General features: G+C 36.6%; 1 protein-coding gene across 1 annotated transcript in view; it reads left to right on the top strand.

Moving 5' to 3' along the window:
* Nucleotides 1–9,070: 9,070 nt before the first annotated feature.
* stac (C2 and C2B_Munc13-like domain-containing protein staccato) overlaps nt 9,071–12,537 on the top strand; it is a 42,020-nt gene continuing 38,553 nt past the window's right edge. Inside the window, exon 1 of the mRNA XM_073076592.1 lies at nt 9,071–9,985. Within this exon, the coding sequence (XP_072932693.1) occupies nt 9,102–9,985 (884 nt within the window). The 5' untranslated portion in view covers nt 9,071–9,101. The remainder of the gene's footprint in view (nt 9,986–12,537) is intronic.

A 12,537-nucleotide genomic window follows, 5' to 3' on the forward strand; every position in this document is an offset into this window, starting at 1 on the left:
CGCTTAATAAGATCGAAAGTACGTCTCTGCTACAAACCTCCTCATCGCGCGAGCCACAAGGTACCAATCAGGCTGGCATACGCTAAACTGACTAATGATGCTAAATTGCAGGAACAGTTTAACACGAGTTTCGAACCAATCTCATACGATCAATCGAGTACCGTAGATGACAACTGGCGTTTGCTGGCAAAATCACTCCGTGATGCTGCTCAAAGGGTTATTGGAAAACCGGGAAAGAAAAACCAGGACTGGTTTGACGATTCTGATGCGGTGATACTGAAACTCGTAAACGACTATAGACGTACTCTGCAAAGCTCGACAAGCGATGCACATCGTAGGAGCGCTCAGCGTGAACTAAAGGCAAGAGTGAGAGAACTCAAAGACCGCTGGTGGTTGGAAAAGGCTCAGGAACTACAACATCTTGCTGACACAAAACGAATCGGACTGTTTTTTGAAAGCCTTCGCACTATCTTTGGACCAAGGTACAAATTAACATCCCCCATATACTCCCGCGATAAAACTAAACGTCTTACTGAACATGGCGAGATACTAAGTCGGTGGGCTGAACATTTTTGTGATGTTTTGAACCCAGCTAGTCACAATGTGGATCTCGCTTATGTTAATTCCCTCCAAACTTTACCAATATCTTATGAGCTTGATGATCCACTGTCTTTTGATGAATTTCTTCATGCCGTAAACCAGCTCAAGAATGGAAAGACTGCGGGATCAGATAATTTGCCAGGGGAAATATACAAATACGGCGGCCCTAAAGTGCATACAAGTCTTTTTCAGTTTATTTTGCATATCTGGGAATCTGGAGTTATACCTCAAGACTGGAAAGACGCCACTATCTGCAAAATCTTCAAGGGCAAGGGGAGTATATCGGACTGCGAAGCGTACAGAGGCATCGTCCTGTTGAATGCAGCTGGTAAAATTCTTACTCACATCCTAAATCGTAGATTGGGACGGCTAGCCGAACGCATACTACCGGAAAGCCAATGTGGGTTTCGGCCGAACAGAGGTACGGTTGATGCTATATTCTTCGTCAAACAAATGCAAGAAAAGTGCCTTGAGCAATATCGCCCGCTGAATATGTGCTTTGTTGACCTAGAAAAGGCATTTGACCGTGTGCCGAGAAATGCTCTTTGGATGGTTCTCTCAAAGGCTGGCTGTCCGGAGAAATTTGTTACGCTCGTGCGCCAATTTCACGACGGCATGATGGCAAGAGTGCAACATGAACATGACTTAACAGATCATTTCCCTGTTACTAGTGGCGTTAAACAAGGATGTGTGATAGCACCAACGCTTTTTGCTATTTATTTTGCTTTCGTACTAAGGGATGCCTTCGAAACCTGTAATGGTCAAATATGTCTGAACGTCAGAACCGATAAGAGTGTGTTCGATATTTCGCGCTTTAGAGCCAAGCGCCTGGTTAAAGAGCTGTCTGTTGTGGATGCTCTTTACGCCGATGACGTTTGTCTGGTGGCCAGTGACATCAGCAGCTTGCAGGCATTCTTGAATAGCTTGGATGAGTCGTGCCGCAGATTTGGCCTAGCCATTAGTGCATCGAAAACTCAAGTGTTGAAGCAACCTCCGCGAGGAACGACGTCAGACCCAGTGCCGTTAACTCTAGGCGAAACGATACTCAAGGAGGTGTCGTCATTTAGGTATCTTGGGTCTGTAATAAGGAGTGATAATCGCCTTGAGTCTGAAATATCTTCCAGAATAGCGAAGGCATCAGCGTCTTTTGGTATGCTTAGCAGGAGAGTCTGGGAAGCTCATGATCTTCGGTTACATACAAAAATCGCCGTGTATAAAGCAATTGTTCTGCCTATTTTGCTGTATGCCACTGAGACTTGGTGTCTCTATAAGGGAGATATACACAAATTGGACACATTCCACATGAGGTGTTTGAGGTCAATTTTGCGTGTCAAGTGGCAGGATCGAATACCAAACACGGAAATTTTGCGGAGAACCAAGATGAGCGGGATGGAGGCTATGCTGATGAACCGTCAGCTGCGCTGGTGCGGACACCTTGTACGTATGAACGATTCCAGACTTCCGAAAGCTGTTTTCTATTCGGAACTCAAGGAAGGAAAACGCAAATCTGGAGGCCAATTCCTGCGCTACAGGGATGTCCTTAAGCGCCACCTAAATGCTTGCAATCTACGCAGTGACCATTGGGAAGATCTAGCACGGCAGAGACAGCAGTGGCGCAACGCTGTAAATAAAGCCATAGTAAGCTTTGAGGAGCGTCGACTTAAAGATCTTGATGACAAACGCCTTGCGAAAAAGAATCAGCCTAGACCTTCCTACACTTATACCTATAATTCTTCTGGCCAGTTGTACTGTGCGCTCTGCAACCGGACGTTTAAGACCAAATTTGGCTTCGCCAGTCACTTTCGCTCGCATGCCCGTTCTCAAGCCGTCTAGCCAGGTTCGCCGTTGTCGGACACGTCAAGGAGGATCATATATATAGGTATGGGAGGGTTAAGTCTTGCAATTGTTTATAGAACTTAACCCCAAATGATTGAACTGAAAATTTGGATGCCTACAAGTTTGGGTCAGATGACACTGCATGGTTTGTTTAGTGATGTTTATATTAGGTACTTATATGTGATTACGCGATTACCTCCTTCATTCAGTTGGTTATTCATTTTTACCTTTTTTTGTTTGTTATTATAATGTAAGAGTAGCAGACGAGCATGCAGTCCACCTGATAGTATGTGGCTACTGCCGCCCAAGATAAGATAAAATATTCCTACCTGAGGTCGGCCACAGATGCGCCGCTAACCCTGAGGACTAAGCTGGAACGCCTCGGAAAAGTCTGTCTCCCTTACCACACCCTTCAAACCGGAACACAGCAGCTCCTAACATTGCTGTTATTAGGTAGAAATAGGTGTGGCGGTGGTGCCGCCGGAGTCGAACCACAAAGGGTTCTACCACCTTCAACCCTACCTAGTTTTAATTGTTAGTTTCTACTTTTCGAAATAGAAAAACTGCGTTCATTGTTTATTTGCGTGACACTACCAAGCGCCCCACGAATATGACGGGCAACGAACGAGTAACAACTTATTTATATACCGATGTAAGTACTTGACCTAATTGTTAAAATGATTATATCGTGTCAAAATTTCAGTACTAAATTTATGGCACACTTTCGAATATTTCGATATAGTTAGCCTTTGTTTAAGGCATTTTGCCAAAAAGTTTAAAGCCCGCTCATTAAAATAGATGAACTCATAATGGTTCGTGTTTATAAGAGCCGGCATTTTTTAAGACGACTAGACTATTCAGATTTTGTAAGAATGGTGAGATTTTCTTTGACTGCTGAATCGTTGAAAGTGTCGAAACTAAGCATCTAAGAAATATAAGAACATTATATATGTAGTTATATAGTAAGGCAAGTTTGATATTAGGTGTGCCAACATTTTCAGGTGTAACATAGTAGTAGTAGCAAACCTTACGTAAGTAGGATTACAATGCAATTTAGATTTGGTTAGCTTGGTGATTTAGTTTAAGGGTTGCAGTCAACTCTACATTAAGACGTTGCTAATTTTTTTTTAACTCGTCAATGATTGTAACTAAAACTAAAAAATATGTGTGTCAAAATCAGCAATAACACGAGATGCATCTAAGCCTGCTGGTGTTTCCAACATAGATTGTATTCAGAATATTTTAATATTCTAACGAATACTTTAAAAGGTAGGTATATTTCATTGAATATATATGAGTTATGAGGTTATAGTTTTGACGCGGCGTAGGCAGCAGTAAAAGCACGACAATGAACTTGGCGGAAGCAATTGTCACGCTCATAGCGCCGCACAATGCCCCTTGTGGTTACAACACCGATAGTGGCGTAGTAGGTTGTTACCTACCTGCCGTAGAAATTAGGACACGAAAACAGTACAAACTCGATAATTACAAAAACAGAACCGTAATTATGGGTTTATTGCTCTGTATATACGCTAATTAATTCACACGACTTCTATACGGTGACGAATAATGAAAATGAAACCAGATTACCTTTGGCGTACCTTAGCTAATTTTTACAAATTGTGTCAATTTACACATTATTATGTTTGTGTAATTCATAAGTACTTAAAGGCAAACGAACCAGAACGCACGAATCAGGACAATGAGAAGAAAATGATTCCGGAAATGAGTAATTTATTCTCGAGTGCGCCGTGTGAGTGGACTTGCTTTCTTCCTTCTTTTCGACCAGACAGTTAATTTTGGCTCGAACATGCACGTCTAAAAATGTTGGCAAAAGGCAAGGAAGTTCGACGTATACGTAACTATAATGAGAACAGCGAAGCCATTGAACAAAACTTCAGTGGACTCCGTCAATACATATAGGTAAATGCTCTATTTAACCCATTGTACATTATTAGGATGGGTTGGTCTGTGGATAGCTGTGAGTCAAGTGCAGGAGCATTCGCCTGGAACGCGCTGGCTCACTGTGGAATCTGCACGTGGCGTCGCAACACGTGTGTTACGCACCTCGATACTCCGATCGGGATGTGATACTCAAGTGTGCGCGAGTCTTTATTTGAAAGCTCGTCGGAAACTCGGAAAACTCGTTGTACAGTTTAGTGCAGTGCTCTTAATATTAACGAATTGGGAGTAAATAGTGTGATGGATGAAATGTAAAGCGAGTGTAAGTATATTTTTGTAAATATAAAAGTATAATAAGCTTAGTTAAAAAAATATTATGCGGAGTTCCACTACTCATCTAACTTTATTGTTAACAAAGAGTTGATTGAGACCTGTTGGCAGATTTTAGGGTGGAGCATACTTTTTATCTGGGGCCAACATTTGTCCTTATAAATAGACGAAACGTAATTCCTCTACAACTTCATTAAGCTGGTCTTTCGAGACAATTATGATTTAGAAATGTGAAAAAATATTTTTAATATTTAAGCATAAAGGAACCTACGTATTTGTTCGAGTAGATTCAGTTGCCAATCTTAATGAAACTTAAGTAAGTATCCTTATTGGCACCTTAGCGGTGGCTCTATTTGTACCTACATATATTTCTTCCTTAGGACTGACACTGTTTTTCTCCACAATTTGTGTAAAACAATGAACCTGATATAGGTACGTTTCCTAAAACTAGTTTACTTGTTAGTGTTACTGCCCTTAAGTGCCCTTAATTCTAGTTATAAAAATCACCTTAAACAGAATTTGAAATAATTTGAAATTAACGTTGAAAATAAAGCGTAAGAGGTACTTACATATATTCGCGTTCTTAATTCGCTAAGCAACGGATATTTCTGAGTACCGTTGTTAGACTAAATTCAGACGGATCTGCGTAAGACAGAATGTTATTGTTTGGATTGCTATTCCGAAACATGTGAGTCCTACATAGTCACCGAACCGCAGTAATAGAATGATGTAATGGACAATGTTTGCCTAATGTAACTAAGTAGTGGTCATCAAGATTTTATCACGTAAATTTAGACAGGAAGTAGAACTTTTACAAAACACAATAGGAGGTTAGTACCCTATCGGTCGGTATTGGTGGAAATTATTGAGTAACGGTCGTTAAAATTGTCAGCTAATTTATGAACATTTAAAAACGTCAGTTATTGTTGGATATTACCTAATGTTACTCAGTACCTACCCATGTCTACTGATACTTCCTCAGCCGCAGAAGGCACTAGCATTCAAAAATTAAATTGCAGTAACCAGTTTAAATTTCAGTTAAACTAAAGATAACATTGCAGAAGTGGAGTTGGCTTTGTAACAATATAGAAGTTGACCACTTGACAATAAGTGGATTGAGTCGAATCACGGCTCTACCATCCACATTTCCTATGAAGAATTTATTTTATTTCATATTAATTTATGACCTACGTAGTCGTCCGTAGTAACGTCTACTGTACCTACGATAACGATTTTCATGAGCCCTTCAATGTTACTGTAGTTATTTGACCACACCTTATTTCTCTGACATTGTAATCCTTAATATAGATAAGTAGTACCATCCGTAGTAATAATAAAAGTAAACTAGTAATCATCCGATTTTTTACAATTTTTAAATGGTTTAACTGGTAGAGATCCGTAATTTAATATTTTTCAAAAATAACAAATTATTTAATTAAATTAAATGGAAAATCACACTGAAATGAATCTTGGTAAAATTGTTGTTATTGATACAACAGAGCACAATATATCACTTTGCAAGTATGTATTGAAGTAGGTAATGCTTCTGATAGGAAAGTCCTAGATAAGTGATGTATTTCGCAATGCCGGCGACAGTGGTTATCATGTTATCAGTGCTCTCGGAATATGCCTGGCTTTATCATGCTTATCGAGAAAAGATAATCATTCTTATACCTTGTGAACGTAAAATAGTTGAGTGTTCATCCTCTCGATAAATAAACAAATGTGTGTGATATGTGTACTTAGGCTGTGTTAAGTGTTATTGGTAATTGCTCTTGTGTGACGACGAAACCCGCATCGACTTACGTAGGTATTGTTCTTAATGAGATGCAGTTAAGGGTTCTGATTTCCTTGTATATAGTTTAAACATTTCCGGGGAAAATAACTTCTTGTTATCAATAATAAACAAAACGTAATGTAAAGAATAAAATAGAAGATAAGTATCTACTTTTTGAAGTAACCCATATGTTGATTGAAGCTGATATAGTTCTTATAATTTAACGTCGAATTGTATTAAAATATGCCAATGCTGTTGTTTATTTAGCTGGGTTTTTGTAAACAGCCTAGGATCTATGGAAGGTATTAGATGTAGAACCCTTCGTTGTTCGACTACGTAAGCTCCACCGCCACATTATTCTGCCTACTAACAACATGGTACGTGGTGAAGGAGGTATAATAGGAGACTTTCCAACTTAGTTCACAGTAGAAGCACATCAGCTACGATATTGCTTTATCGCTTCATGTATGAATGAGGTGATCATATTTATGTAATCGTCAGGCGATGCAAGGACTTGCAGGACTATTAGCAAGTCATGTAAGCAAGGCAAACTATATGGCCTAATCCTTTTCACTCTGAGAGGAGACCCATGCCCTGCAGTGGGACAAATAATGGATTGATGATGATGTCAAACTATGTTTTATCAATCCAATACAATCACTATTAAATTAACTACAGTCGAATAGTTTGTAATGGCGGATATGGCAAAAATTAACTGATTTCGGAAGGATGTGAGTGCCGCTCGTCGTCGATAGAAATCGCGGTTAGCACATCCTATGAAAACGCCGGAAAATTGTGGCCTCTCGTATAAAACAAAACGTATAATATTTGACCAAAATAAAATGATATTTGTTTAATTTTTGTCCCTAAATTTATGGATAATGCTAGTAATAATATAGAGATTGTAGAGTATTGTATAGTTTTATAATGTAGGTATTATAGTAAATATGTAGTACCTATCTAGGCAAACTTTGCTAAGTGATGTAATTTTAAAATATCGGTGTACCTACACATAATTATGTTAACCATTGAAATACCTTGAAATCTTTTGGAGTTCGTATTTCTTCGCGCCGTTTTGATTAAAATCTAAAATGTCACATACAAGAATAAAACAAAGAGATTTTCTAGAAATACTTCATTTTACTTATTCAAATCATTGGAATCGAAGGCGGAGTCTCTAGGGTGAAAGATCGAATTTTTGGACATATTTTTGATCCACTCTGAATTTTCCCATTGTATTGAGTATTGGTATTAAATACAGTCCTCACGCTCGGACGCTGGGCTAATCTACTTTGGTAATGTTTAACCTTTCCTAGTTTCCAAAGATTCTTTATTGGAGTAGATATCTCTCTGCTATCTCAGTATTCCTCTATCATTAAGTTAATTTAATTTACATTTTTTGAGTTACAATTTTTTGCCATAATTAATATTTAAACCATAATCTACTTTTTAGTCGTGTACATCATTCGTCACATACAAGTAAATTTTATTATGAATAAGTTACTTGCACACATTTCATACAACTATACGTTAAGTATGCACATAATATGTAAATAGGCACATAAGAAAATACATCATCGACGTAACATCTTATTGAACACCTGTACGCATTTACTTGTAATTTGCCAATTATAATAATAAATACTTATTAGTTGCTAGGATTATATATATACCTAACTGTATCACTTATAATACCTGCATTTATATTTAATTTCAAATGAACTCTATCACCTAAATTAGGTTAACCAAATAAAACCTCCTTAGAATATTTCAGTTAAAAAGGTTATCTAAATCTTAACCACTTTCCTATTTTAAGGTATTTATCATAGAAACATATATGTAGAACATATTATTAAATGTAGTGTCTTTCGCGGTGTTTTCCATAACCAGCAAACGAATACCTTACAGCAAATATAACCTTGCAAAGGGGTGGTAGATTATTACGTACGTTCCAAATTATTTTATTCAAATTACTTAGGTACTATGAATAAAATCAATATTTTATTCATAGTACCTAATGTTTCATAGTACCTAAGGTTTATTTGATTTAAATAAGTAGTACATATATATCCATTTTCGTTGTATATGTAGTAATATTTGCGCGTGTTAATATTTATACATAAAATGTCGAAGTGGTACCTACTTATCATTAGTGATGGTAATTGATTAAAATTTTATATCAAGTACTTGTACTGATGTAGGTTGTTGTATTTATTAAAAGTAATGCTACAATTATTAACCTACTAAATGCCTATTTAACATGATAGTAGAATTTTAATGATATATTTTTGACAGTAACACAATTGAATAACACTTGTACAAAAGGATTCATTGAAGCATAGGTGTTAAATGGTTAGTCACAGCATTAATCAAATTATCTTGCTACGAAAGAACTTAGTAGAGGTCATTATCACGTATATCTTCTAGTTACGTTTGAGTGATATATTAAGACCCTTATGTAATATTATGCGTAATTGCGTAGCATTAAATAATTTAATGTATATATAGAATAAATTAAAAGATATATTTTTGTTACAGACTATGGTCAAGGAATAACAACAAGGTTTGGAGATAAATATTGGTAGTGTTGGAAATTGATCATTTGATCGGAGTGGATCATTTTTTGGTAGAGTGGTTTCTAGAAAATTAATTGAAAATGCCAGAATTAGGTCCAATGATGCGAGCGCTAGAATTGCAGCGGCTCATCGAAGACAAAGTGACGGAGTGGCGAGAAAGGTCAGCCCGGGTCGCGGGCGTCAGTGTGGCCGAGTCTTATCAGCAGCCACTTAACTTCAAGCGGCACACAAACAGACGCAAAAACAGCGCAGAAATAAACAGAATTATCGCAAAGTACTCCAAACCTAACAAAAGGACGACTGAACGACACATTTCACTGCAAAAGTGCATCGAAGTGCCACCTACGCGACCGGTTAGACATAAAAAGTTACGGAACAATTTACTCTCTAAGAGTGAAGACAATTTAGCGAGCATAGGAGTCATGGACGTTAGTCCTGATCCTACAACAGAACTGAAGACCCCGACAAGATTTAACCTAGCCAAGTACAACGCGAGGAGTTGTGAGGATGTTACAGCATTTGTTGACTTCGAACACTGTGTGAAAAGCAAGAACTTTGAAGAGAACAGCATAATGAATGCAAAGACTGTAACACACGTCAGACCCGCGTTACACAGTATCAGTGAAGATATCAGTATATCAGAATTTAGTGACAGTGGTGTAGAAATTAGAGACCGTCCGAAAATTTTTACTTCAACTCCCATATCTAACAGAAAAACGTGCCCCCCTGGTGATTCAGTGTCAGTTCTCGATTTTGAAAAGTGTACTAAACATGCAAGTGCAGATTTCAGTGAACTTAAAAAAGGTAGCTCTGAACCAAATATTCTCCCCCAAAATCTTTTGGGATCAAACAAGGCGTTAGATACGATAAGGAGGTGGAAATTGTTAAAACCTACGTTCAAAAAAGGGACATTTGACTGCATACTGAAATGGAGAGGGAGGAAAACACACCAAAGTCAAGCCAAGTGAGTATTACTTATGTTCAATATATATTAGTAGCTTTCCGCCCGCTGTTCCACCCGCGTTTGTACTTGAATCTGCATATCTTTTGATTGAGTAATCCTATTGTGATGAAATAAAAACTAAATGATTGATTTTACGTGCTCGGATAAACAAACATATTTTTGGAGTCACTATTATATTTTTCAAAATATTCGAAAATGGAATGATTAAACATGAAATAGTATCTATGACGTAACATAAAGTATCTATAGGTATTGATATGATGTTTCTAAAATGTACTCATAGATTCAGATATATTTATTATTTTTATTGTACTGAGCATACGCTGAGGCCTGAGTTAGCTGGCATACCAGTTAAGAGCTATCTCGTTATACTTACTGGAAAATGCAATAATATAGGTAAACGTATTAATAGCTCATAATCCAAACATCTTTGCCCTTCATACACCATTAATGTAGGAAACCGATAATTACACATCCCGTTGGTAGTTTTCCTATCAATTCATTTACTATTGAATTTATGTTAGCATCTATTTTAGTTATATATTTTTTTCTATTTTTTACTACTTTTTGCGGTTTAAACGTTTTGGATTTAGGATTCTTTTCAGTTTTGCTGAGTTCAGTATTACTAAGTTCAAAGGTCTGTGGCTGGGTTGGTAATATCTTTATATATATATTTCTAATGTGCGTGTGTATGTCACTGAACTTCTCCTAAACGACTGGACTGATTTTGTTGAAAATTGTTGTGTATGTTCAAGGGGACTTGAGAATGGTTTAGATTCACAATTTAGTCCATGGGAAAAGGTTTTTTTAATTAATTTTTAATTCGTAAGTAGTTATAGAATCGGAAACTATGCATTTGATCAAGTGATGATCTTTAGCAAAGTTGATGTCCAAGAGCCCATGAGGGCTTGGGAGTTCGTAAGACCAATTTTCGACAGATGGCACCATTGTCATTCCAATGCAGGTACAAATTTTCCGTTTTATGTATGTCATATTATTTCTCTAAAATGCGGGCGAAGCCGCGGGCACCATTAGTTATCTATAAAATAAGTTTTATCTGATAGTTACTAATTAGTGTTGATTTAATATATACCTACACTTTTAATTTTAATTGCGTTAAATGGGTTAATACAATAGAAATAATGAGTTACAAAGATGATGTAGAGCTATATTTTTATTTTTGCAGAATTTAAGTTAGGTACACCGTTAAATATGTATCTACTACTTATGAATTTGTACATAAACCACGGAAAAGATTACACATCTTCTTAAAAATATCCACAAGAATTGGCGACACGCAGAAACAAAATAAGCGTAACGTCTGAAAAGTTTTATTTTGAACGCGGAACGGTTTCGGAGACCTCATTTTCTGCCCTAAATTTATTGTTCCAGCTAAATTTTCATCACGATGTCTGTGGAAACATTCGTAATTAATGTGTTTATTTTAGCTTGAATACAATAATGTAACCTTATTTCATGTAATATTCGTAAATTGCCGTTAATTAGTTTGGTGCATGGACCATTTTAAAAATTACTAAATTGAGGAAATCATCATTATCATACATACATTTTTATGCCACGTTTTTGCAACTGTTTGTTATCTATAATATTAGATAATATCTGAAAGAGTATTTTTCTCTGTTTATGGTTGATTAGAGCATCGTAGGACTGCGATTTGTTACCATACTATGAATCTAGTCTTCGTGACATCTATGTAATTTTGCTTACGATCTTGCTTGACGTCGGACATACAAGAGAAATAGCAAAATTCTGATATATTTGCTGATCTACTTATGAAGAAGAATACAAGCATATGAAACGTCTCAGAGGGGATACATAACGTGTTGCGAATACTGTTTTAAAAGACGAGTGAAACCGCGCGGCGTAGTTAGCCACTGGTATAAATGGGTTGTGATTGCTTAGAGTTAGTGTGATTGAACTCAGAACTAGTTTAAAACTAGAAATTTCTTATAAGGTAGGGATATTCAATCACTGCGTTATTGGATTGAATATTTTTAGCACCGATTCTCATTATTGGCTTGCGCCTCCGATGTTCTCTATGAAAAGTATTTGTTTACCCACTTAGTCAAATTTTACAAAAAATAATATTTTTTTGTACATATTATTATGTACTTACATTGCATTTAATTAATATGATAAATAGGTATGGTATTATTTAGATTATGCTTTACTAGTCCAAAATTGTCCATAAGTAGCTACATACAATACCTACTGTATCTTACCTACCAGGGGGCCTACCACCATCTTTTAAAAACCATCATAGTTTAGGAAAGTTTTATTTCTTCCTTCAAACAGTAAAATATTCATTCACAGTTGAATAAACTTAAACCCTTATTAATTTTTCGCTTATCCATTGTATAAAACCAACTGAAATTGTCATATTTTGCTTAAAAATTTAAATTTCCTGCAATAAAAGTAAAAGTATGATTTAAAAGTAACATCCCAAATACGTTAGAAAAAGGTATTGTATTATACGCTCAAAGGTCGATTCAATGTGCCTAAGTACACTCATTGAATTTAATAACAAATTG

This window comes from Epargyreus clarus, unplaced genomic scaffold (assembly GCF_041222505.1).
Source record: "Epargyreus clarus isolate Ecla_fem2 unplaced genomic scaffold, WU_Ecla_fem_2.2 ptg000009l, whole genome shotgun sequence".
In the NCBI taxonomy this organism is placed as follows: Eukaryota; Metazoa; Arthropoda; class Insecta; order Lepidoptera; family Hesperiidae; genus Epargyreus; species Epargyreus clarus.